The 27994-nt window shown below is 45.2% G+C and overlaps 1 protein-coding gene across 1 annotated transcript; it reads left to right on the top strand.

Moving 5' to 3' along the window:
* The first annotated feature begins 7 nt into the window (after nucleotides 1-7).
* On the top strand, nucleotides 8-27993 carry DDX21 (DExD-box helicase 21). Its single transcript, XM_039481539.1, has 15 exons — nucleotides 8-189; nucleotides 1971-2246; nucleotides 2376-2451; nucleotides 4195-4373; nucleotides 6791-6908; nucleotides 7815-8000; nucleotides 10199-10344; nucleotides 10681-10830; nucleotides 12125-12286; nucleotides 21012-21131; nucleotides 22366-22439; nucleotides 25012-25171; nucleotides 26325-26459; nucleotides 27123-27167; nucleotides 27726-27993. The coding sequence occupies exons 1-15, from the start codon at nucleotides 97-99 to the stop codon at nucleotides 27918-27920; spliced, it is 2115 nt and encodes a 704-aa protein (XP_039337473.1). The 5' UTR covers nucleotides 8-96; the 3' UTR covers nucleotides 27921-27993.
* The last annotated feature ends 1 nt before the right edge of the window (nucleotide 27994 follows it).

Below are 27994 nucleotides of genomic sequence, written 5' to 3'. Positions count from 1 at the left end.
TGCGCCGGCGCCGGGGCGGGGCTCGTTCCTTTCACCGCGGCCGCCGACCAGCGCAGCGGCTCCGTGCCCGAGCTCCACGGGGAACAGCCGGAGGAAATGCCCGCAGCCGCCCTCCTTGCAGCCGACAGCGAGCCCGAGACCGCCCTGGAAGGCGAGGTCGCCCGGGCGGGCCGGAGGAGGAAGCACAAGGTACCGGCGGTGGAGGCGGAAATGTCGGGGAAGAGACGCCACCTAACCCGGGATCCCCGGGCGTGCTGGGGGCGGGGGCGCGAGCAGCCGGCTGGTCGGGGCCCGATCCCCGCCGGCCGGAGGGAGAACCGGGCCCGGGGGGTCCCCGCACAGACCCGTGCAGTGCTGGAGGCTCCTCGTGCTATTCGCCGCTTGGCCTCCATTGCTGCGCCACGTGGGTGCCTCGCTTCCTGATAGCGGCTGTGGGCACCGCCGGGCTGGGGGAGCGGAGACCTCGGCGCCGCTCGTTTGCCGCTGAATCATCAGCGGCGCTCGCCAAGCTGCCATCCCGCTGGTCTGCCGCATTTCTGCCCGCTTGTCAGTCTCCCAGGGGACGAGAAAGCTGCCAGCCCTGGGCTGTGCCAGACACAGAACATGTGTCTGCTCTAGCCAGAGGGACTCCCGCGCCCTGCCTCCATCCCCGGAAGGTGTCTGGCCCAGACACTGGCGGCTGGATGAGTTCATAAGAGACAAAGAATCCCGTGGCACCTTATAGACTAACAGAAGTATTGGAGCGTATGAAGTATGTCATGCGTCTGACGAAGTGGGTATTCACCCACGAAAGCTCATGCTCCACTATTTCTGTTAGTCTATAAGGTGCCACAGTACTCTGTCGCTTTTTAGAGATCGAGACTAACACGGCTACTCCTCTGATACTTGAGTTAATAAGAGTTTCCAGCAACATATGGAGACTTGTAGGGTATATGTGTACTGCAGCTGGGGGATGTGATTCCCAGCGAGGGTAGAATGGCTCTGGCTACCTCTGCTCTAAGCAGGGCTCTATAAACAGCAGTGTGGTCCTTGTGGCATGGGCAGCGGCTTGTGCTAGCCAGCCGCCTGAGCTCAGAGCCAGGAGGTCGGGTGGGCTTGGACTGGGACAACTAGCATAAGCCATCACCTGCACCACCAGGTCCAGTCTGCTATTTTCAGAGCATTAGTTTGAGCACTGCTAGTGAGAGTGTGTCTGCTGATGCCAGTCATCACATTTCTCAGATGCAGTGTAAACATACCACCCTTTCAGATTATAATGTATCCTCAGTTTGGTTATAGCACATTTATACATACTAATCCCACCCCATCCCAAATGTCTGTGTGAAACGGAGATCTCTAAATGTCAGTGTCAAGAAGCTCAAGATTTGGTTTAATATCTTGGTCCAGTGGATAGGATAAGGCATTAGACTGGGATTCAGTAGAGAGTTTTGTTCCTGACACTGCCATTAATCTTCTGCATGAGGTTGGGCAATCACATCACCTGCTGCCTCTGTTTCCCCTCCCATCCTTTGTCTGTGGTGTCTGTTTTGATTGTACATGCTTTGGGATAAGAAAGATGTGCCTGTACAGTGCCTCGTAAAATAGAGTTCCAAACTTGTTTGGGGCCTCTAGGGGCTTCCGTCATACAAATAATAATTACATATGGTAATCATGAGTGAGTAAACAGGTAGGTGCATATGACACTAATTCAGCCACTGTTAGCCTAGGAAGAATCTGATTCTCCCCATATTCAGTACTTAGGATTCAGTATCAGTCCTCAAGTAATCTAACTGTGACTGAAAATCCTCTTGCAATATGGGGTGGTTTAATTAAAATGGGGTATGACCTTGCTGGAGAGATTCTGATGACAAAGGAATCCTGCTCTCCCTGAAGATGATCAGGCATCACAGATGAAAAGTCTAAAGACATTTTACTTTTTTTATATAGACTTTGTTTTTTGTCCTTTTTTGTTTGATGATGTCTCTTTGAAGGATAAAAAGGAGAAGAAATCTAAACGCCGCAATAAATCCAAGGAGCTGAAATCCCAAACAGAGGAAAATGAGCTATCTGAAGATGACCTTGAGCCTCCTAAACCCAAAAAGAAGAAAAAAGTTAAAGAAAAAGTGAATCTAGAGATTGAAGAAAACAGTCCAGAGGACAAGGTGAAATCTTCATCCATGAGCAATGGCATTGTCCACTCAAAAGCTCAGAGTAATTCCAGCGAAGCATCAAGTGTGGAATATGACAGTGACCAAGAGCCAGTAAAGGTACACACTGAAACCCTTAATTTTACCTGCTTTAAAAATGTAATCTACGAATCTTGCTTGGTGGAAGTGGAATGAGTAGTATAGTAAACTGTCTCTTCATGCTTAATCTGCTTTATTTTAATTTAACAGCAACTGACAGAAGAGGAGAAAGAAGGTGCCTTCTCTAATTTCTCTATCTCCAAAGAAACAACTGAGCTTCTTAAAGGTAACTTCTGTGGAGAAGAAATTTACTAACAAAAAGATGGTTCCAAATAGATTGCAAGTCTTTTTAAATATAGTAACTCCTCACTTAATGTCCTCCTGCTTAACATTGTTTCAAAGTTACGTCACCGCTCAATTAGGGAACATGCTCGTTTAAAGTTGTGCAATGCTCCCTTATAATGTTGTTTGGCTGCCTGCTCTGTGAATGCCTGTTCTCACTTTCAGGTGACATAAAAAAGAAGCAGGTGACATAAATAGGAAGTATCTCCTGCAAATGTAAACAAACTTGTTTGTCTGAGCGACTGGCTGAACAAGAAGTAGGACTGAGTGGACTTGTAGGCGCTAAAGTTTTACATTGTTTTGTTTTTGAGTGCAGTTACGTAACAAAAGAATAATCTACACTTGTAAATTACACTTTTACGATAGAGATTGCACTACAGTACTTGTATGAGGTGAATTGAAAAATATGATTTCTTTTGTTTATCATTTTTACAGTGCAAATATTTGTAATAAAAATAGTAATATAAAGTGAGAACTTTATATTCTGTCTTGTAATAGAAATCAATATATTTGAAAACGTAGGAAAACATCCACAAATACTTAATAAATTTCAGTTGGTATTCTATTGTTTAATAGTGCGATTAATCACAATTAATTTTTTTGAGTTAATCATCAGAGGGGTAGCCGTGTTAGTCTGGTTCTGTAGAAGCAGCAAAGAATCCTGTGGCACCTTATAGACTAACAGATGTTTTGCAGCATGAGCTTTCGTGGGTGAATACCCACTTCTTCGGATGCTTTAAACTCTATCAATACTTGCACTGCTTGCATCCGAAGAAGTGGGTATTCACCCACGAAAGCTCATGCTGCAAAACATCTGTTAGTCTATAAGGTGCCACAGGATTCTTTGCTGCTTCTTGAGTTAATCGACAGCCCTACTTTTTTTTCTCCTCTCATTAGCATTATGTTGTGAGGTTGTCACTTATATTATCTACTGTAACTTCCATATCTGTTTCTGCATACTATTTTCTGAAAAACTATCCCATTTTATATATATGCATATTATTTCTTCACAGGGGTAGTACCTTAAATTATCTATTAAATCAAATTTATAACTGATCACCTATCTCAACTTTTAGATCATTTGGCAGTTTTAATCTCTTCTCTCTGGCATTCTGCTATCCTAGATTAGTATACTCTGTGAATTTAATCACAATGGAGTTCACGTTATTCTGATCATTAAGTATTGATAGAGTTTAAAGCAACACACAGGAATCCATTTTAAACTTTCCTTGTTCTGAAGTCACACCATTAATAATTTGTATATACTACTGGCTGGTTTTTATTCACCCTAATGTTTTCCTCTTTGTACAGCATCTTTCAAACTTTTCTAAGTCTTAATGTGCATCTGTGTTTAAAAACAAAAAAAATCCCACAGCCGTGACTGATATCAAAGTCAGTTGCATGTACTGTTGCTTTCTGTACCAGATGTAGCAAAAAATAGTTGTTTACCCCAAATATCAAATCTTGCTCCCAGAAAAAAATAAAAAAATGCTTTGCCAAGTATAATAGAAATGAAAACAAATGTGTATTTACTGTTTGCACCCACTGTCAGATGCAGGACTTGCCATGATCTGTCTCATGATCTGTTTGCTTTTCATTATCATACAAAAGGGCTTTCAGGTGTCTATCTCAGCCCATTGTGGATTCACAGCACCTTTTAATAAAGGTATATTGAACTATCTTGCAGCTCGAGGAGTAAAGTACCTGTTTTCTGTGCAAGCAAAGACTTTCCAGCCCATATATGATGGCAAAGATGTGATAGCTCAGGCTCGAACTGGAACTGGGAAAACGTTTTCTTTTGCCATTCCTTTGATTGAAAAACTTCAGGGAGACACACTAGAGAGGAAGAGAGGCCGCACGCCAAAGGTAATTTAGCCACTTAAGGGTTCACTGATGGCTTAAATTATGGCAGTATTTGAAAGTGATTTTATAATTGTTTTTGGTTCTTATTAAAAATATCCCCTTCTTTCTTCCTACTTACTCGCTTTTTTAAATGTTCCTTCTGATCCTGGAACACATTCTTCAAAATAAGGTTTACAAAATGACACTTCTTGGCAGCATCCTAATGATGACAAAATATATGGCTTTGTGATTCTTTGTGATTATATTGCATTCATTGTGTAATAGGCTGAAAAGAGGGAAGGCATATCTTCTGTATTCATATGAGCATATACGAATATTCTGCTCTTAGCTGCCTAGTGATCAGGTTTCTTGTATGGTTTGATACCTCTCCTACTCATAAAAATGAAGCAGAGCAGCAAACTGGTGTTATCCCAAATCATTCTTGCTCTGCATATAAACTCCAGGATGACACTTGCTTTTTCCCTCCACATTGGAACAGCTTAAGTTATGATTTCAAGTCCTGGCATAAATGTTCTTTATGCTTCTATCTAAGCAGGTGATTTAACTGATAATGCGCTATAAAGGGGTATTGTCAAGGTTGGTCTGTTTATAGTTAGACCAATCAGCTTTGTTGTGGTTTGTGGAATAAAAACACATCTCTTCCATCTTTCTGCCCTACCTTTAGAGTAAACAGTATATAATATTGTCTGAAAGATTTTCAAGAATATTAGTATCAACCAGTGAATATCTTTTAACTCTTACAGGCTAACAATTGCAATTCATTTGGGAGGTGGGGAGAGTGATCGCTCACTAGAGTGCTTCAAACTTCAGTGTTTTATTTAAAATAAATTAAATAGCAGCTCTCTTGTTATCCCAGAATTTTGGTTCATGCACCTTTTTGTCCTTTAATACTGAACTGTGCCTTGGTCGTCGTCATAATTTTGGAAAATATGTAGATTTAGAGAGCTATCTTATTGTGAACAGTTCTTTTTGAACTATCTTAATTGTACTGCCCTCAGTTGTTAAATCTGGTTGCCAGTCAGGAACAATGAGGCAACCTGATCTAGACAAATGAATACAGGATTGGGAGTCAGAAATTCCTGATTTTATAATCCCATTTCTATTGCTGACTTGTTGTGCAGCCTTGGGCAAGTCACTTGACCTCTCTGCCTCAATTTCTTGATCTATATTATGAGTCAGACCCTTACCTGTCTTTCAGAGGTGTTTGAGAATTAATTACTAGTGTTTTAAAAGTATTTCAGACTCCTAAATAGCTAAATAAGTGCGAAGTATGTTACAGAGAGACTGCTGTTACGCAAGAAATATCAATGAAAGTTACATTTTTAAAAGGCTTCCTTAGGTGTGTTATATAATTCAAGGCATAACGATGGTGTAACTATTGCTAAACATTTAGTCGGCCTTAATTCATCCTCCTTAATGGTGGGAGGAAAGTGTGGCAAAATGAATGGTCTGCACCATACTTCTGAAGGATCTGGAAATCCTAGAGAGAGATCTCTAATTATATTTTCTGTACACTGTCATTTAGCAATTATACCAGAGTAACTGTTTTTATTAATCCTATTCTTGGTGCTTAAAACCTGGTTATGCTAACCTACGTGTCCTTGAATCATAGCAGATTAGGGTTGAAAGGGACCTCAGAAGGTCATCTAGTCCAACCCCCTGCTCAAAGCAGGACCAATCCCCAGACAGATATTTACCCCAGTTCCCTAAATGGCCCCCTTAAGGATTAAACTCACAACGCTGGGTTTAGCAGGCCAATGCTCAAACCACTGAGCTATCCCTGTGGTAGCAACGAAATGGACATAACAAAATAACTATAACAGCAAGAATTAACACTGGATAACTAAGAAAATTCAACTAATAACCTAGGCAAATAAATGAATAGTAAATTTAAAAGTAAAGGTTCACGTAAGAGTGAGGCACTTTATCTAACCCATTCTGTGGGACATGTGACCCATACAGTTGCAGGGGGCTCTCCTTTGATTTGCTCTGTGACCAAGGTTAGTGGAAGGGTCAGATCAGCTTTCAGTAGTGCATCAATCTGGGTTCTGCCAGCTTTGACCCAAGCTTTCTTTGAAGTCCATAGCGCTGGATAGCTCATTGTGGCTCCCAAGTCAAGATCAGTGCTAGCTTGGAGAAAGCTATGCCGGTTCTGCTTGTTCGTTCTGCTTGTTCGTACTGTTTATGAAAGCCATGATCTACCAGTTTCCTTTTGGCTGAGAGTGTGATCAGAATGATGAGGAGGAACTTGGATACCATTGTGATGAATGTGGCATTAAACCACAGGTGATTACAACCAGGAGAAAATTCAAGGGGGCGGTGTCAGATCAACTTTCCAGCACAACTTACCTGATAGGGTGGGGAATTTGGTACCAATCACCAAGTGGCTGCATTTCTGACGGTTTTATCATTCTGTCCAGGTGCTAGTTCTTGCGCCAACGAGAGAGCTGGCAATCCAGGTAGCCAGGGACTTTAAGGATGTCACAAAGAAACTCACAGTGGCTTGTTTTTATGGAGGAACACCATATCGTGGACAAAGTAAGTACATGTTTAGAAGTCGCTTTGATATCAGCTCTTGTTTCATGAGAATCATTCAGGGAATAAAACTGGCTATTTTCCTTAAGGTTTCACTTCAGTAAAAAATTGAAATTATTTTAAAAAGAAAAGGCAGTTCAGGTTGGCTCCATCTCTACTAAAAGAATCCCAGGGGATTTCTATCCAAATGTATAATTTATTTTCTTCAAAGGTTATAACATTTGTTTTAAATTTACAAAGAAATAATCTTGTTCCTGAGTGGATGAACGCTGGGGCCAGATGACTGTCCAAGGAAAGCAGAGTGCTCATTTTAAACTCTGAGTGATTGTGGTCCAGTTTAGAGGGTAGTGAAAGTGAACAAATCAATCCAGTTCTTGTCTATTAATTTGTCCCTGCCATCTTGTAATGTTGCTTTCAGCTTCAGTAGTTTGTGGCTCAGATACCTCTCGTGATTGGAGAGTATGTTAAGGAGCTCAGCCTTGAACTTGCCGTCAGCATTGTAGAGTGACAGCAAGAAATGATTGGATGGATTGTCACTTTTTTATTTAAAAAAATAAAGTGAGAACTCAATTGGGAGAAGAGAGACTGTAAATTATGATGAAGTCCTGATGGTGTTAAATGCAAATTACCTTCTGTCAAAATCTTCATTTTCATTCATTCTCATTAAGTTATCAGTTTTGGTTTTAGGATAGCAGTCCTTATAGAAGGCCACAGATCACTGCCAGACTCCTTTTACTTGTGACCTAAACTGATTTAATCCTGTCTCCAAAAGTGAAAGGTTAGGGCGTTCACTACCTAGGTTTTAAATTAGAAGTATTACTGTAAATTGATAGTAGTTTACCAGCCCTGGAAATTCTGTGATCTCTAAGCATTCTTACACATGTGCTGTTTTGCTGCCCTTTCTTCCAGTTGAACATATTAAAAATGGCATTGACATCTTAGTTGGGACTCCAGGACGAATTAAAGACCACCTTCAGAATAGCAAGCTGGACCTTTCCAATGTGAAGCATGTTGTTTTGGATGAAGTTGATCAAATGTTGGACATGGGCTTTGCTGAACAAGTGGAGGAAATTCTAGCATTTGCTTACAAAAAAGGTAATACTGAATTTCTGAGTATTGCATTGTCTAAGAAAATTTTTCTGATATATAAGTGTACGTATGTATATGGGTGTGTGTATATATTGGAATACTTTTTTGAAGGAAATGGTGGAAGCCTTATCAATTGAAACATTTGAAACGCACATTGTCAAAGCAGTAGGAAATATAAGAACAAAAGAATGGCCACACTGGATCAAACCAAAGGTCCATCCAGCCCAGTATGCTATCTTCTGACAGTGACCAGTGAGAGGTGCTTCAGAGGACATGTACAGAACAGGCAATTATTGAGTGATCCATCCCCTGTCATCCATTTCCAACCTCTGGCAGTCAGAGGCTAGGAGCACCCTAAGCACGGGGTTGTATCCATAACCATCTTGACTAATAGCCGTTGATGGACCCATGAACTTATCTAGTTCTTTTTTGAGCCCAGTTATACTTTTGGCCTTGGCAATATCCTCTGGCAACGAGTTCCAAAGGTTGACTATGTGTTGTGTGAAGAAGTACTTCCTGTTTTTTTTGTTTTGAACCTGCTTCCTATTAATTTCATCGAGTGACCCCCTGATTCTTGTGTTATGTGAAGGAGTAAATAACACTTCCTGATTCACTTTCTTCACACCATTCATGATTTTATAGACTTCTATCATATCCCCCCTTACTTGTCTCTTTTTCAAGCTGAACAGTCCCATTCTTTTTAATCTCTCGTCACAGGGTATGTAACAGTTTCCGTTACTCATTTTTGTTGTACTTCGTTGTTCATGTTCCACTTCTAATATTATCTTTTTGAAATGGGGTGACCAGAATTGCACGCAGTATTTGAGGAGTGGGCATGCCATGGATTGATATAGTGCATCATAGTATTTTCCGTCTTATCTATCCCTGTACTAATGGTTCCCAACATTGTTACATTTTTTGACTGCTGCTGTATATTGAGCAGATGTTTTCAGAGAACTATTCACAATGACTCCAAGATCTTTCTTGAGTGGTAATAGCTAATTTAGACCCCATCATTTTGTATGTATAGTTGAGATTGTTTTCCAATGTGCATTACTTTGCATTTATCAACATTGAATTTCATCTGTCATTTTGTTGCCCTGTCACCCAGTTTTGTGAGACCACTTTGTAACTCTTCACAGTCTGTTTTGGACTTAACTATCTTGAATAATTTTATATTGTCTACACATTTTTGCACCTCACTGTTTACCCCTATCTCTGGATCATTTATGGCTATGTCGAACTGCACTGGTCCCGGTACAGATCTGTGGGGGACATCACTATTTAGCCCTCTCCATTCTGAAAACTGATCATTTATTCCTACCCTTTGTTTCCTATCTTTTAACCAGTTAATGATCCCTTCCCTCTTATCCCATGACCACTCTTGTCCACATGTTTGTTTGACCCTCTCATAGAATTCTAATAGATTGGTGAGACTTGATTTCTCTTTTCAGAAGGCATGTTGACTCTTCTCCAACAACTTGTGTTTACCTACGTGTCTGATAATTCTATTCTTTACTATAGTTTTAACCAGTTTGCCTGGTATTGAAGTTAGGTTTACTGGCCTGTAATTGCCAGGATCTCCTCTGGAATCTTTATTTTAAGAATTGTCACATTAAAAGCTGATTTATGTGATAGGCTACATTTCATACATATGTTGTAGGAAATGATTTGCATTGATAGAGGATGGACTACCTAGAGGTCACCTGCATCTCTGTTCCAATGCGTGTTGGTTCTGAGGGATCTATAAGAATAGGCTGTGCATTTTGCAGTGACAGCTACTGAATGTTAAGCTGTCTTATTTGGAATAGGCATCAAGTCTGTGTTGCATGATAATATAGTGAATGTGCTGAGCATCATGCTGAAAATAATAGTAAACCATCAGTTGAGTTCATCCTTTTATCTTGCTCTGATTCAAATATTGGGAATTTTGCTATTGACTTAAATGGGGAGCAGTTTTGGTCCTGTTGATACTTAATCAATTTTTTCCCACTTTTAATCATTATACGTTGGTTATTGTAGCTGATCAGTATTAAAATAACACACTTCTCCATCTCCTATATAAACTTATTAGCCTTCTCAAAATTTTGAAAATTATGCTTATTGCTTTATAACTAGTCATTATAACATGGAATCTGTAATGAAACATCAGTTCTTATATTGTAATACTACTGGATTATTGATAATGATGTGTTGTTTCAAAGATTCTGAAGACAACCCCCAAACACTGCTGTTTTCTGCAACTTGTCCACACTGGGTGTATGATGTGGCTAAAAAATACATGAAATCCAAATATGAACAGGTTGACCTTATTGGAAAGAAGACTCAAAAGACAGCTATGACTGTAGAGGTAAGTAGTTTTGTTACTGAGTAGTATAGGTGCTAGGGATTCATAGTATGGATAATATGGGTTATGGTTCTGACCTTCAAAAGGTATGATATTACAGTAACTAAAGCTTAATTTTCTTTTGGCAGTGATTAAAGTTAACATAAAGCTTTTTGTAAAAACAGTTTTATGTGGGAAAACAATATTTGTTTTTTGGGTTTTTTGATTTATTTTAAATAAAAACCTAAATATTTTAGAGGATTTTTTAAATCAAAATGTTGTCTTTGTGTAAAGAAGTTTAGCTGATATTCTGCTGAATTACAGCAGATATAACATAAACATATTTTCTTCCCCTAACAGCATTTGGCTATAGAGTGTCACTGGTCTCAGAGAGCAGCAGTTATTGGGGATGTCATTCAGGTTTACAGCGGCAGTCATGGACGGACCATCATATTTTGTGAGACTAAAAAGGATGCAAATGAACTGGCCCTGAATGCTTCTATTAAACAGGTATTGATGTCTGAAAAGGTAGTCATGGTTGTAAACATCAAGGCTAGAAATTTCTGAAATGAAGATGGGAGGGCAGCCATACAAATAGAATTTTATGGTTGTAGACTTCATGTTTTGTCATCAAGGCTGTTTTTTTAGACATTTCAGAAAGCTGCAAGTTTCTTCTTGACCATAACAATGATAACTTTTTGGCTGCAAGGTCCTTGGAGACAGGAACTTTATTTTTTGTGTACTGTACAGTGCAAAACACATTGCTGACACTATGCAATAAAAAATAATAATGGAATAGACATCACAGCTGTTTGGATTCCTGATTCTTACAACCATGCATCATCTGAATAATGGGTATTTGGGATACAGAGTGTCCTATAAACACAGTGTGACATTTACCCTAGGATTGAAAGGCCTACTCACCCTCTTAAAAAAACCCTCTTGAGCCATTAATTCAGGCCTTGTAGAGTATATTGAGCAGGCCTTCTGCACATAGATGAATTTTACCCATAATGAAGAATAATCCTGGATTCTTACAGAGCAAATATCGTTTTGATGTTGAATGTTAAAATCAACGAAAAGAGGGAATTGGGGAAGTGCAGATATATTTAGTATTAAGTTAAATGGGGTTTACTGTACAGGCTAGACATGCTTAGTTCTGTGGGCTTGCTTTTTTCTGTCCTACTTGTGCATGTAGAGATTCTGTGTAGTTCATTAACAGTAAACCAGCTAAATATGCTAATAACTTTAACAAAGTTGTGGAGTGACACTCACAAACACTTGTGATTTTTTTGAGGCTAGGTGAGTGTGAAGTTCTGTGTGGTATTTAATAAATTCTGCTTTTGCATATTGTATTGAGAATTGCCACTTCTAGATCCTGATCTCTTCCCCATTAGACAGATTTAAGCACGACCTCTTTTCCTGCAAATACCAGAGGCAGTTCATACTTGTCAGTTGGGCTTGGCCATGTCGCTGAAAACTTTGTGCCATATTCTCTCTTGCCTGTGGGGAGCTCTTCCAGGCAGGGACTTTGGTCTTGATTCTCATCTCATACTAGTGTTATATTTAAGTTTTTGTATCTTCAGTGAAGTTACTCCTGAGTTACATCAGTGAAAGTGAAATCAGGATCAGGTCTCGTCTTCATATTGGCCTGTAAAGCATGTAGCACCACAGTTGGTGCTATCTACTGCTGAACAGTGTTTGGGGTTGTGAGGAACAGCAAATTGTGCCACCGTTGTCATTGGGTTGCTGCTGCATAGATCCCTGTGTTGGATGAAGTCTTAATGATCTGTTCTTTTGACAGGATGCCCAGTCATTGCACGGTGACATTCCACAGAAACAGAGAGAGGTCACGTTAAAGGGTTTCAGAAATGGAACATTTGAAGTTTTGGTTGCAACCAATGTAGCTGCCCGTGGTTTAGATATCCCTGAAGTTGACCTGGTCATACAGAGTTCACCCCCAAAGGTAAGAAACGGGTATAAAAAAATGTCGGCCTTTTTTTTTTATATGATAGGACAGCAATGGCAGATGATAACTTTGCTTCAAATAAAGAAAAATGTTGACTTACTGGTGATATGAATTTAAGTAGAATTTTTTTCTCACTGCAGGTGTAAAATTTTCCTGTTTGAGCATTTATTTTTTGATTAAATTAAATGTAGGTGTTTGTCATCCTCTTTTTTTTATGATATCTTCTGAAGCCCTTTTTCAATATTTCTAAATCTATTTTGAATTCCATGTATTTTTCCAGTGAAATTTCAGATTGTATGAATCCTTGATTCATAGATTCATAGATTCTAGGGCTGGAAGGGACCTCAAGAGGTCACTGAGTCCAGTCCCCTGCCCTCATGGCAGGACCAAATACAATCTAGACCATCCCTGATAGACATTTATCTAACCTACTCTTCTTCTTCTTCGAGTGATTGCTCCTATGCATTCCAGTTAGGTGTGCGCGCCGCGCGTGCACGGCATCTCGGAACTTTTTTACCCTAGCAACTCCGGCGGGCCGGCTGGCGCCCCCTGGAGTGGCGCCGCTATGGCGCCTGTTATATACCCCAGCCGGCCCGCCCGCTCCTCGGTTCCTTCTTACCGCCCGTGACGGCCAGTTGGAACTGTGGAGTGCTCTCTGTCCTCCACTACCCTAGCTCTCGCTAAAAGTTTTTTGTATATAGTTATCATAGTATGTATAGTTAGTTGTTATAGTTGTAGTTATAGTTAGTTAGTTAGGTTTAGTGATAAGGTTAGGGGGGTTTCCCCTCCCTTTCCTTCCCCGGTGCGGGCTCATGCCCAAGGCACCGGGCTTTAAGCCCTGCGCAATCTGCCAGAGGCCTATGCCGATCGGGGACCCGCACGACGCCTGTCTTCGTTGTCTCGGTGAAGGTCATCGCACAGACAAGTGCCCGATCTGTTCCGCCTTCAAGCCGAGAACGCGTAAGGAGCGGGACAATAGACTAAAGCAGCTCCTTATGGAGGTGTCGCTACAGCCCCCGGCACCGGCCGCGCCGGCACCGAGAGCCTCATCGGTGCAGAGCGCACCGGCTGCTCCGAGCCGCTCCGGCACCGCAGCTTCAGTCAGGAACTGAGAAGTCCCGTCACCGCTCCCTTTCGCCTGCTAGGAAGCGCAGGCTGGCAAAGGCGATCGCTAAGTCCCGCGCGGAGGACTCAGCCATGACTATTGCGCCACCTGCGACTCCCGCGGTGGCCGTGCGCCAGGCAGGCACCGGGCCGTTGACTCCGGCGCCGCAAGGGCCATCGAGTCCGGCACCGCCACGCTCCCCGGCACCGTCCGCGGTTGAGCCACGACTGCCGTCGACGCCGGAGACATTCTCTGCGGCGTGTGAGCTGATACAGCTCGTAGAGGCACCGAGCATCTGGCCCCTGGCACCGCCGGTGTGGGCTGTCGCGTCCGTTGGAAAGCCGGCGATGATGATCCGGCCGCCCTCCGCGGATCGCCGGCACAAGCGACACTCCCGGTCCCGGTCACGCTCCCGGTCCCGACGAAGGTCGCCTTCTCGCCATTCTCGATCTCGGCACCGTTCGCCGTCCCGGTACCGGTCGCCATCCCGCCGCCGGTCGGAGTCCCGGTACCGTTCGTCATCTCGGTACCGGTCGCACTCCCGGCACCGATCCAGGTCCCGATCGCCGTCGCGTCGGCACCACCGGAGGTCTCAGTCCCGGCGCCATTCCCGACACCGCGACTCCCGCAGCCACTCCCGGCACCGCAGATCCCGCTCCCGGTCGAGCTCCCGGCACCGGTTGAGCTCCCGGCACCGCGGTGGCTGGCGGTCTCGGTCACCGTCCCGGTACCGGAGGTACTCACACCATCCCTCGGTACCGTCTGCGGAGAGACTGCCGCCTTCGGCTGTACAGTCCGTCAGCGCCTCAGCACCTCCTTGGCCATCCCGCCCAGCATCGGTGGCCTCCGGCGTGGACAGCACCGCGCACCTGCCACCGACCCCACACGGCGATCCTCAGGGGTCTCAACGGTGGGGCTTCTGGGTTCCCTGGGCCCAGCATGAAACGCAGGGCGTACTGTTTCCCCTGAGAGACTTGGCCTCCGAGCGCAGGGTCCCCGAGGCGACGGTTAGCCGGCCGGCTCCTTCTCCTCGACGCGAGGCCTCCGGTCCACCGGACCACCAGTCCTCCGTGCAGCACGACCCAGCCGAGGCGCAGTCAACAGCCCCTGCGGCGGAGGCCGTAGTGCAGGGCTTGTCCTCATCGTCCTCCCCGGACGAGGCGGTGGCCGGTGCTTCAGCCAAGGAACCGCCGCCCATTGACCTGAAGGCCCACCAGGACCTGCTTCGCCGGGTGGCGACGGCCATGGATCTCCCAGTAGCGGAGGTCCAGGAGGACGAGGACCCCATTACCAATGTGGTGGGCGCGGACGCTCCCGTGCGCGTGGCGTTGCCCTTTGTCAGGACAATCCAGAAAAACGCCACCACGCTCTGGCAAACACCCGCATCCATTCCTCCCACGGCCCGCGGGGTTGAGCGTAAATACTCGGTTCCCCCGACGGGCTATGAGTACCTTTATACCCACCCGATCCCGGACTCGCTGGTTGTGCAATCGGTTAACGACCGCGAGAGGCACGGTCAACCTGCCCCTGCGCCTAAGTCCAAGGACGCCCGGCGCATGGACCTGCTAGGCCGCAAGGTCTACTCGGCAGGCGGCTTGCAGATGCGCATTGCTAACCAGATGGTCCTCCTCGCCAGGTACGTCTATGACATCTTGACGTCCCTGGCGAAGTTCACAGAGCTCCTGCCATCAGCCTCCCGCCAGGAGTTCGCGGCGCTGTTGGAAGAGGGCAGGAGATCATCTAGGTCCTCCATCACGGCCGCCCTCAACGCTGCGGACTCCGGAGCTCGGACCTTAGCCTCTGGCGTGTCAATGCGGCGCATCGCCTGGCTGCAGTCCTCCACCCTGCCGCCGGAGGTGCAATATACTCTGCAGGACCTGCCCTTTGACACGCAGGGTCTCTTTTCCGAGAAGACGGATTCTCGGATCCAGACCCTGAAGGACGGCCGTATTGCCATCCGCACCCTCGGGATGCACACGCCAGCGACACAGCGCAGGTCCTTCCGGCAGCAACCCTCCCGGCCCTTCTATCAGCAACGCTATCGGCCGTACAATAGCCGGCGACCGGCTCAAAATCGCCGTCGTCCTTCCGGCAACCGGCGTAACCAGGGCCAGGCCTCTTCCAAGGCCCCTCAGGGGGCCAAGCAGGCCTTTTGATGGGACGCTCGAGGACGGCCCATCACTCTCCCTACCGGATCCTTCCCCGTTATTTTACAACCGCCTCTCTCATTTCTTTTCGGCGTGGTCCCAATTAACGACAGACAACTGGGTGCTTCGAACAGTCCAGTCGGGATACCGCCTGCAATTTGTTTCGCCCCCACCTTCCCACCCACCCTCCCTGTCCCTCTTCAGGGACCCCTCTCACAAGCAAGTCCTCTTACAAGAGGTTCAGACTCTGTTGAGCGTGGGTGCCATAGAAGCAATGCCTCAAGACAGGCGGGGCAGGGGATTCTACTCCCGTTATTTTCTCATCCCCAAAGCGAAAGGGGGGCTACATCCTATCCTGGACCTTCGCGAGCTGAACAAGTACCTGCTCAAGCCCAAGTTTCGCATGGTCACCTTGGGGACCATCATTCCCTCTCTGGATCCGGGAGATTGGTTTGCCGCCCTCGACATGAAGGACGCCTACTTCCATGTCGCGATCTATCCTCCCCATCGTCGTTATCTCCGGTTTGTGGTCAACAACACCCACTACCAGTTCGCCGTGTTGCCGTTCGGACTCTCCACCGCCCCGAGGGTGTTTACCAAATGCATGGCGGTGGTTGCCGCAGCCCTCCGGCGTCATCAGATACACGTCTACCCGTATCTCGACGACTGGCTGGTTCGAGGACAGTCTCGACAGCTCGTAATGGCCCAGATGACAGAAATCCTGTCCCTCTTTCAGCGGCTCGGTCTTCTCATCAACGCCGAGAAGTCCACTTTGATTCCGTCACAACGGGTGGAGTTCATCGGAGCGGTCCTCGACTCCACGGTGGCCAGGGCCTGTCTCCCTCGCGCTCGACACCAGACGATGGTCTCCATCATCCGGGACCTCGTCACCTTCCCGACCACGACGGTGCGCTCCTGCTTCCGCCTCCTGGGCCACATGGCTTCATGCACGTATGTCACCGCGTACGCGCGACTCCACCTCCGCCCGTTCCACTCTTGGCTTGCGTCGGTGTACCGGCCGCATCGAGACCCCATTGACATGGTGGTCACGGTCACCAGGCCGACCCTCGAGTCCCTCAGCTGGTGGCTTGATCCGGAGGTCGTGTGTGCCGGAGTCCCGTTCCACCCTCCTCGCCCGTCCGCCACTCTGACCACGGATGCCTCAGCGCTCGGTTGGGGAGCTCACCTGGGCGATCTTCACACCCAAGGCCTGTGGTCGCCCCAGGAGCTCGCCCTGCACATCAACGTCCGCGAGCTGCGAGCGATCCGTCTGGCCTGTCGCACCTTCTGCACCCACCTGCAACGCCGCTGTGTGACAGTGTTCACGGACAACACCACGGCAATGTTCTACGTCAACAAGCAGGGCGGAGCACACTCCTCCCTCCTCTGCAAGGAAGCTTTGCTCCTGTGGGACTTCTGCGTGACCCACTCCATTCACCTGGAAGCGTCCTTTCTTCCGGGAGTGCAGAACACGCTGGCCGACCATCTCAGCAGATCGTTCCTCTCCCACGAGTGGTCCCTCCGTCCAGATGTTGTCCACACAATCTTCCGGAGGTGGGGGTTTCCCCAAATAGACCTATTTGCCTCCAGGGGGAACAGGACGTGCCACCGGTTTTGCTCATACCAGGGTCGCTTGCCAGGCTCCCTGTCGGACGCCTTCCTTTACCCCTGGACGGATTGCCTCCTCTACGCCTTCCCTCCGTTCCCGCTCGTGCACCGAGTGCTCCTGAAGCTTCGGAGGGACAGAGCCCATGTCATACTCGTAGCGCCGGCCTGGCCGAGGCAGCACTGGTACACCCTGCTGCTCGAGCTCTCCGTTCGGGAACCCATCCCCCTTCCGTTGTGGCCGGACCTCATCACCCAGGACTTCGGCAGACTCCGCCATCCGAACCTGCAGTCCCTCCATCTTACAGCTTGGTACCTGAGTGGTTGACCCACGCGGAAAGGGACTGTTCCGCGGCAGTTCAGCAAGTCCTGCTTGAGAGCAGAAAGCCTTCCACTTACCTCGCGAAATGGAAGAGATTCGCACTCTGGTGTGATCAACGAGGACTCAACCCATTCGTAGTCCCGGTCCCTACCATCCTCGACTACCTTTGGTACCTTAAGGAGCAAGGTCTTGCGGTCTCCTCCTTGAGAGTTCACCTGGCAGCAGTGTCCGCCTTTCGTCCATCCGTGGAAGGTCGGTCCATCTTCTCTAACCAGATGGTTTCCCGCTTCCTCAAAGGCCTGGACCGCTTGTACCCGCCGGTGCGGCGTCCTGCCCCGACCTGGGATTTGAACCTCGTGCTGGCCAAGCTGATGGGTCCTCCGTTCGAGCCCTTAGCCACGTGCTCCCTGCTCTACCTCTCCTGGAAGACGGCCTTCCTCGTCACCATTACATCAGCGAGACGAGTTTCTGAGCTCCGCGTTCTGACGGTTAGTCCGCCATACACCGTCTTCCATGGGGACAAGGTGCAGCTTCGCCCACATCCGGCCTTCCTCCCGAAGGTAGTGTCAGCCTTCCACCTCAACCAGGAGATCTTCCTCCCGGTGTTCTTCCCGAAGCCGCATGCCTCGCCTCGGGAGCAACAGCTGCATACCCTCGACGTCCGCAGGGCGCTCGCTTTCTACATCGAGCGGACTAAGCCCTTCCGGCGTTCACCCCAGTTGTTCGTAGCGGTTGCGGACCGCATGAAAGGCGAGCCGATATCCTCCCAGCGGATTTCCTCCTGGGTCACTGCGTGTATCCGGACCTGCTACGAGCTTGCTCGCATGCCGCCATGCCGCCTCACTGCACACTCGACGAGGGCGCACGCCTCGTCGGTCGCCTTCCTGGCCCATGTTCCAATCCAGGACATCTGTCGAGCGGCCACCTGGTCTTCGGTCCACACCTTCGCCTCCCACTACGCGTTGGTGCAACAGTCTCGAGACGACGCAGCCTTCGGCTCCGCGGTATTACACTCCACCACGTCTCACTCCGACCCCACCGCCTAGGTAAGGCTTGGGATTCACCTAACTGGAATGCATAGGAGCAATCACTCGAAGAAGAAAAGACGGTTACTCACCGTAGTAACTGTTGTTCTTCGAGATGTGTTGCTCCTATCCATTCCAGACCCGCCCTCCTTCCCCACTGTCGGAGTGGCCGGCAAGAAGGAACCGAGGAGCGGACGGGCCGGCTGGGGTATATAACAGGCGCCATAGCGGCGCCACTCCAGGGGGCGCCAGCCGGCCCGCCGGAGTTGCTAGGGTAAAAAAGTTCCGAGATGCCGTGCACGCACGGCGCGCACACCTAACTGGAATGGATAGGAGCAACACATCTCGAAGAACAACAGTTACTACGGTGAGTAACCGTCTTTTAAATATCTCCAGAGATGGAGATCCCTAAGCAGTTTATTTCAGTGTTTAACCATGCTGACAGTTAGGAACTTTTTCCTAATGTCCAACCTAAACCTCCCTTGCTGTAGTTTAAGCCCATTGCATCTTATCCTTAGAGGCTAAGATGAACAAGTTTTCTCTTTCCTCCTTATGACATCCTTTTAGGTACCTGGAAACTGCTATCATGTCCCCTCTCAGTCTTCTCTTTTCCAAACTAAACAAACCCAATTCTTTCAGCCTTCCTTCATAGGTCATGTTCTCTAGACCTTTAATCATTCTTGTTGCTCTTCTTTGTACCTTCTCCAATTTCTCCACATCTTTCTTGAAATGCAATGCCCAGAGCTGGACACAATACTCCAGTTGAGGCCTAACCAGCACAGAGTAGAGCGGAAGAATGACATCTCGTGTCTTGCTCACAACACACCTGTTAATGCATCCCAGAATCACGTTTGCTTTTTTTGCAACAGCATCACATTGTTGACTCATATTTAACTTGTGGTCCACTATAACCCCTAGATCTCTTTCTGCTGTACTCCTTCCTAGATAGTCTCTTCCCATTCTGTATGTGTGAAACTGATTTTTCCTTCCTAAGTGGAGCGCTTTGCATTTGTCTTTATTAAACTTCATCCTGTTTACCTCAGACAGTTTCTCCAATTTGTCCAGATCCTTTTGATTTATGACCCTGTCCTCCAAAGCAGTTGCAATCATTCCCAGTTTGGTATCATCTGCAAACTTAGTAAGTGTACTTTCTATGCCAGTATCTAAGTCGTTGATGAAGATATTGAACAGAGCCAGTCCCAAAACAGACCCCTGCGGAACCCCACTTGTTATACCTTTCCAGCAGGATTGGGAACCATTAATAACTACTCTCTGAGTACGGTTATCCAGCCAGGTATGCACCCACCTTATAGTAGCCCCATCTAAGTTGTATTTGCCTAGTTTATTGATAAGAATATCATGCGAGACCGTATCAAATGTCTTACTAAAGTCTAGGTATACCACATCCACCGCTTCTCCCTTATCCACAAGACGCATTATCCTATCAAAGACAGCTATCAGATTGGGTTGACATGATTTGTTCTTTACAAATCCATGCTGGCTATTTCCTATCACCTTACCACCTTCCAAGTGTTTGCAGGTGATTTCCTTAATTACTTGCTCCATTATCTTCCCTGGCACAGAAGTTAAACTAACTGGTCTGTAGTTTCCTGGGTTGTTTTTATTTCCCTTTTTATAGATGGGCACTATATTTGCCCTTTTCCAGTCTTCAGGAATCTCTCCTGTCTCCCATGATTTTCCAAAGATAATAGCTAGAGGCTCAGATATCTCCTCTATTAGCTTCTTGAGTATTCTAGGATGCATTTCATCAGGCCCTGGTGACTTGGAGGCATCTAATTTTTCAAAGTGATTTTTAACTTGTTCTTTTTTTACTTTATCTTCCAAACCTACCCCCTTCCCATTAGCATTCACTATGTTAAGCATTCTTTCAGACTTCTCGGTGAAGACTGAAACAAGTCATTGAGCATCTCTGCCATTTCCAAGTCTCCTGTTACTGTTTCTCCCTCCTCACTGAGCAGTGGGCCTACCCTGTCCTTGGTCTTCCTCTTGCTTCTAATGTATTGATAAAGTCATTTACGTTTAATACTTCCAGTTTTTTACCTGAATCTGGTGTTACTCTTCCCCTCCAAGGTTTTATTTCTTCTTTGTGGCAGTCGGGAGGATCACTTCATTTCCAAACAGACTTCCGAGAGCACAATAGAGCATCCCTCTGTGAAACCTTGTATTTCACACAGACTACTTGCATTGGGTGAATCAGATTTGTTTTCTGATATTGCAAGATTGGTTGCACTGGGTTTTGTTATTCCTCTTTTGGCTAGACACTTCCCTCTTATTTGAACCTTGCTTTTTCTTTTTAATGTTTACTATCTTTTGGGGTAGTTAAACCTGTTATGATAACCCTCTTACAAAAACTTTTTTATTCAGCAGGAATAAGGGAGCTTGGTTTTATAAAAATTATCTAGAATGCTTTTAAAATTTCTAGATGTTTTGTGAAACCTTCTAGGCCTTTTAATTTAAAAAAACTTAAATATGTTCATGTTAATTTTCATTTTTAAAGGATGTGGATTCATATATCCATCGGTCTGGGCGCACAGGAAGAGCTGGACGGACTGGAATTTGTATCTGTTTTTATCAGCGAAAGGAAGAAGATCAACTAAGACACGTAGAACAAAAAGCGGTAACAGTCTAGCTTTCTTTGGGGTTTGTTTTGTTTAATCAGTCATTGAACATCTAAAAATACAGTGAGCGCATATATTCTTGGGGACCTCATAAGTCAAGTGCTGTGTAAGGCCACAGGGTTCCAACCCGGAAATAGGCAGGACCTAAAATGGTAATCCTAGTCTTTGAAAAGTTTTTATGTACTGTGCTGTGTTGTCTTCCGCAGGTTTTCCTATTCTTCAAATATAACTTTGAATATCCTTTCAAGTATAACTTTGCCAAGGCTTGTTCATGTGAAACTTCATGTATATACTTGTAGCAGTTGGTGTCTGATAGATTGTATAATGATTACATGTTCTTTCTGTGTACTACAAAAATCTATCTTTAAAGGAGAACTTAAAAGGCTGTTCTGAAAACAATGTCAAAGCATTGACGGTACTGAGTCAGTAACGTGCAGGCTTTTAAATTTACAAATTAAAATGAAATACTTGAAAATCCTCTCCTATTTCACTTACCTGCCGAGGCTTGCATTTAGAGCTGCATAATCCCTACAAAGATTAGATGGTAGAAATCCCACTTTTTGCATTTCCTGTTCTGTTTAAGGTGTCATTAGCTGCTGAAGGCTAACCAGAGAATTTTGAACTCTAGGTTCTCTTTCTTTTTGGCATATATTAAACATTCATCTAAGAACTTTACTTTCTTCAGGAGTGTTTAATGGAAAGAGGTAATAATTATACAATAAAAGCAGAGCCTTGAACTGACTATTATCCCAGTTCCCTGGCCTCATTCTGTCCCTCATGTTTTCAGTTTCCTTTGAGGATTAAATACTCTTGCTCTGTATGATTAAATTGTTTTCAGTGTCAATCCATTGACATTGCACAAACTATTATACTGGCTTTTGGCTAAGATCATTGCTATGTCTAAATCTGATACGTCTTGTGTTGTGGGACTGGTTTCTGATCTAATGAGTCTTTTCCATTTCTAATGTCTTTGATTCAAATATGTGATCATGACACAGGTACCCACACATGAACAGAGATAAGAATAATTTTAATGTGTTCTATTTTATACAAGAGAGGCTTTTATAGTTTTTAAATTATCATGGTTAAATAAAGATTGAACAAAGGATTTCCTGCTTAGGACTAGTAAGGGAATGGTGGCCTTGGAAGCAGGACTTGATGAGAGTTTGGTTCTGTTGAGTAATGTAGGGAAAAGACCTTGAGCTGTAATTCATTTTCTCTTCTCAATTTCAGGGCATTACATTTAAGCGTGTAGGTGTGCCTACAGCAACAGATATAATTAAAGCTTCCAGTAAAGATGCTATCAGGTATGTTCATTATCTGTCCACAGTTACAAGATGGCTTGAACTTGTAGAAGAAAAATATTGATGCCAATATGGAGATGTATGACTGTATATGTAACAGGACTGAGGCTTACATCTCTGTCTCTTATAAAATCAGTTGCCTTACATAGGTACGCTGGCTGATTTTAGTAAGATATTAGCAGTAAGTCCCTGTGTATTTCATCCCCTCACACAGCAAAATGTTCTTTTTAAAAATATATGTTGTTAAAAGTAACTTTCAGTTATAACCTATCAAACCTAAGTAATAGAATAGAACTTTACTTACCTATAGGGAAACTGACTTATTCCTAGCAGTTGCTATTGATTTTTAAAAATTGTTACTATATTTATTTAGTATAACTAGAGTAGCCTTTTAGTTAATGTGTCTGTGGCAGTTCACACTCTGCATTTTGTATCAGATTCATTATTAGTGTTGCTGTTTTCACTCAGTTCAGCTTGAGTCCTAGCTTTGTACACATCTAACACTTAGTTGGTGGAAATCGCTTCCAGGTGGCATTTTCCTCATGCTTCCCTGCAGGGGCATCCACAGGAATAAAAAATTGACCCCTTTTTTTTTTGGGGGGGGGGGGGGGCACGTTCTGTGCTCCTGCCAGGACCGGAAGTACTTGCTCTCCCCCTGGGGCCCCACTGGGGACCCTGTGCTCCTCTCTCCTACCCACCCCCACCACTGGGGACCCTGTGCTCCCCCCTCAACTGACCCCTTCCTTGCCCGCCCCACCCCCAGAAACTCTGCTCACTGACCCGCTACTGTTGATTAGGAGGATTTTCGCACCATATCATCCCAGCTGCTGATTGTTGGAGGCAGAGAAGAGGGTGGGGTGGATGAACTCTGGAGAATGCGACTCCTGGAGGAGGGAATCTGGCTGCCCAGCGCTGCAGCTGAGAGCTCTGCCCGGGTGTGTACTGCGAGCAGACATCCAGTACGAAATGGGGGTTGGGGGGACAGACACCCTCCCCCGCCCTCTCTAAATGGTGCCCCTGCCCTGGGGCCGGAGGAGTTTTCCCAAGAGAGAGAGAAATTGATGGGGTCTGTGCCTGTGCTTGGACCCCCCCATTCACGCCCCTACTTCGCTGTCTTGAAAGCTTTTTCCCCTGCATATTTGTGAGTGATGCGTTGATGCTTTCCGTATATCATTTACAAAAGAGAGGTGGTTTACCACTAGTCAGTATCAAATCTGACGTTCTTGAACATACGTATCTGATACTTGTAAGTTTGGACCCAAATCAGCCTTCAGTTATGCATCTACAACAGCCAATGAAGTCAATGATCGCTGCACCTATGTAACTGAGGGTCTCCTGTATCCATCAATAACTGCAGTGATAGGATCGACTAGCCAGCCAAATAGGCCCTTTCTAAATGTAATATCTATGACTGTTAATTAAGATGACTAGGTATAACATTTTATATTTCTAAGAATTTCCTTGAATACAGTCTAATAGTATGTATTTGCTGTATATCAAGAATAGACTTTGCCAGTCTAGTATGATTTAGAAATATTTGTTCAGTCTGAGATTGGCAGAGGTTTAATAATATAACTTGAGGGGCTTGATCTGGGGTTGTGACCACCCTGCTCTTCCCATGTTGCTAAATGGGACTGGGAGTTCCAGCATGGAAGAGGTTGAGAACCATTTGCTTAGTGCGCTATTGGTATGCACTGCCGTGTTGGAGATGCAGGTTTAACCCCTCCCCCAGATTGGCTCCCTGTGTCAGTGGTATGTGTCAGGGTACGTCTTCACTACCCGCCGGATCGGCGGGTAGCAATCGAATTCTCGGAGTTCGCTATATCGCGTCTCATCTAGATGCGATATATCGAAATCCGAACGCGCTCCCGTCGACTCCGGAACTCCACCACCGCGAACGGCGGTGGCGGAGTCGACGGGGGAGCCGCAGACGTCGATCCTGCGCCGTGAGGACGGGTAAGTAACTCGAACTAAGGTAGTTCGACTTCAGCTACGCTATTCGCGTAGCTGAAGTTGCGTACCTTAGTTCGACACCCCCCCCCAGTGTAGACCAGGCCTCAGTGTGTTGAAGCAGCCATCTCTGGGAGTGACATTATGGTGTGCTACAAGAGGCCATTGACAGATGCTAAACAGGGATCTATTTATTGCTCGTGATGAAATGATGGTCACTACAGGGTCTTCTGTGTGGAGCATAAAAGGAGGGAATTGGCTTCACTGGCAATACAGAGTATTCTTGGGGCAAAGGGCACTCTGCATATGCTGTAGCCTTCTCTTGGGTGGTGAGCTCAAGGTTTTCCAAGTGACTGTCTGGGTGCCAAGCTGGGAGATGCCTTAAAGAGGCTGGATTATCAGAGGATGGGGACTTGCCACTTGCAGAGTATCAGGCCCCTTTGAAGGTACCCAAGATTGGTGCACAAAAATTGAAGCACCAACAATAACTAGTCACTTCTGAAATTCTTGGCCTTAACCTTTGAATTAGTCTTAACAAGTTAATAAAATTTCTCACACACAATTGGATTTTGTAATGTTGGCTTTCTGTATATTGACCTATCAAATCTTTGCTGTAAATACATAGGTCTTTGGATTCCGTTCCTCCTTCTGCCATCGACTATTTCAAACAATCAGCTAAGCGGCTGATAGAGGAAAAGGGGGCAGTGGAAGCTCTGGCTGCAGCATTAGCCCATATTTCTGGGGCTACTTCCATTGAACAGCGTTCCTTGCTCAACTCAGATGCGGTAAATAATACTGTTGCATGTCACTGCTGTGCTCAGAGCACTGTATGAACTAATCCTCCTAACACCTCTGTGAGAGGGGTAAATATTCTATCCATCTTAGAGAGAGATATTATGTATTGAATGATAAGCAGTATTGCAGATTTACTGAATAAGTGTAACACGGCCTGATGCCCTTCAGCTTCCTGTGTCTGAAACTAGCCCTCACCATCAGTTTCTGGCACCGTTTAGTTATAGAGATTGTTGCCTCCATTCTCTTTTAATGAGGTACTCTCAAATTGTTAGCCCAGTCCAAACAGAGCTTCCTTGTTGCTTTCCCAACTAAGTTCCTGAGCTGCAGCTATTGTCGACCTTGCATCAAATTCCAGTTTTCTTAACTAAAATCAAATCTTAGTGGCATAATACAGAAAACAGAGGAACTTGAAACTAGTTAGTATATTTTGCTTTAACCGGCACTAAGAAAAGGATCCCTAAATTGTCTCAGATCTTAACTACAGAAAAATGTGATACCATAATGGAAAACTTCAGTAAAGTTTTTTGAGCCAATAGGAGGGTTTTTGCTGCTGGCTTAGTCTGTCCTTCTGGAAAATGTTTCAAGTCCCAGCATATTTCAAGGAAAAAGAGAGTCCAGCAGGGAGTCTCTGGGAGTATCTTGTTACAGGAAAGACCCTATAGAAAAAGCTCTCTCTTTGATGTGGGCAGAGGCTACCCAACTCCAGTTCATCTTTGGATGGGAACTGTTTTGAAGTCAGTACAGTAGATTTCATCTTGTTACATTGCCATCTGGATTTCCTTTCCTTATGTTGGCCTGCACTAAGTTCTCATGTCTCTTCCTTTTGTAATTTTATAAATGAATAGTGATGTGCATCTAATAACTGTTCCCCCACTTCCAACTAATATATTCGGTCTAAAGACTGATGCCAACGTGTATTTCTAGCTAGTCTTCATTTTCTCTTGATGGCTTTTATAATCATGTGAATGGAGGGTGCCTTTATTCCAGACAGCCTACTTGTTAGTAGAACAGTAGAGCCTTAAATATTACAGTAGTCGCAAAGATTTATATAGGAATTCATATTCGACAGATTGGACACTATCTGCCACAATTTGGTTTAGTCCTTCATTGTAAACACATTTCACTGTTTGTTTGTTTTTAAAGGGCTATGTGACAATGACATTACAATGTTCGGTAGAGATGCACAGCATTGGCTATGCCTGGCGAGGACTAAAAGAACAGCTTGGCGATGAAATAGACAATAAAATTCCCAGAATGCGTTTTCTCAAGGGAAAGATGGTGAGATGGTTTATCCTATTGTTTTGTATGTTTGGTTTATTTGGGGAATTTAAGGGCATCTTCTCCTTTTAATGCAGGTGTTGGCCTCTACCATGACCGCATCAAAGTTGTGTCTATGAGGAGGGTTGTTTTTCTACATTTTGCCTCTATCCAATGACAGAGAAGTTAGGAAATTCACTTCATATAGGAACCCATCATGTTACACTACTGGGTTGAAATTGCTTCTCTTTCATCAATAAAATAGACAAATAGTTCTTATTACTCACACTCATCTGTAAATACTTTGCAATCAGCAGTTCAGGGACTTGGCTCAGTTGGGTCACTTGACTCCTGCGCAAAGAGCATTGACAAAGAAGTTGCATTGCAGGAAGCTCATGCCCTACCTTTGAACAGATACATTACTTTAGGGAAGTGGGGCTGCTATCAGCACCAAGCATTTGATTCCTCATTTCTTGGCAAATCTAAAATTTTTATTTCCCACAGAATATAAAAAGGCACTCTCAGAACAGAGCAGGCTCTCTGCTACAGTGTTACCTTCATACTTACTTGGAATTAATAAGCAGTGTTTCAGGTGTAGTCTGTTATCTGAAGTTAGTGTTCCAGTGTCTCTCTTTTTGGATGCCAGCTTGGAGAGTAAATGAATATTATCTCTGTTGTGTTTAGGGGGTGTGCTTCGATGTCCCTACAGCTGAGCTAAGTCGTATACAGGTATGTTCTTATTGCTGGAGGGCCTTTAGAATCCTTTCTAGGACGTTTAAGCCAAATACTGTAGCTGCTACTTATATGGTTATACTATAGTAGTATAAGGCTTGCAGTTTAATGCAGAGAGTCCAAAACTTTTGTGCATGAAGGGGGCTGCATATTCATTACAAAATATACTCTTTCCTGCTGTTCTCGTTAACTGAACATATTTTGCTGCTTCTGACTTTTTGCTTGTCTGTCCATTGCCTTCCTCTTCTTTACAAAATCCTGCGTTGTTTTCTACATTGTGTCTTGGCCTTTTCGGCTGCTGCCAACCTCCCTAATTGAGGGCATTAATAATAACCAACTTACCCTGTGGTTATTCTCTCCTCTGTCCCATGACTGTGAATTGTAAGGGTTTTAAAGACTAATATTGACCCTTGTCCATAAGATGGATCTGATGAACTAGTTTGGTGAGGATGTGGTTGGTTTTGAAATAACTTCTATGAATGTGCAGGCAATGTAAATTCAGTTCCTATGTTTTCATGATTTCTTTAAATGAATGCATTAAACTTGTTTGATCAGGAGCAATGGCAAGATTCAAGACGCTGGCAGCTGTCCATAGCAACGGAGTTACCTGAGCTAGAAGAAACTCCACGTGAAGCAGGCCGAGGTTTCTCTAACTTCAGGAACGGGAGGCAAGGAGGCGGTGGCGGCTTTAACAAAAATAACAGATTCAAAAACGGAGGCCAGAAACGAAGTTTTCACAGAGCATTTTAGTAACTAATTCAGTTGATGTAGCTATGGGACTACATAATGCCTGCTATATTGAAATTAAAATCTCTTGAACTTTC

The sequence above is a fragment of the Mauremys reevesii genome, linkage group 7, assembly GCF_016161935.1.
Source record: "Mauremys reevesii isolate NIE-2019 linkage group 7, ASM1616193v1, whole genome shotgun sequence".
NCBI lineage: Eukaryota > Metazoa > Chordata > Testudines > Geoemydidae > Mauremys > Mauremys reevesii.
This window is presented reverse-complemented; position numbering and strand designations above follow the sequence as displayed.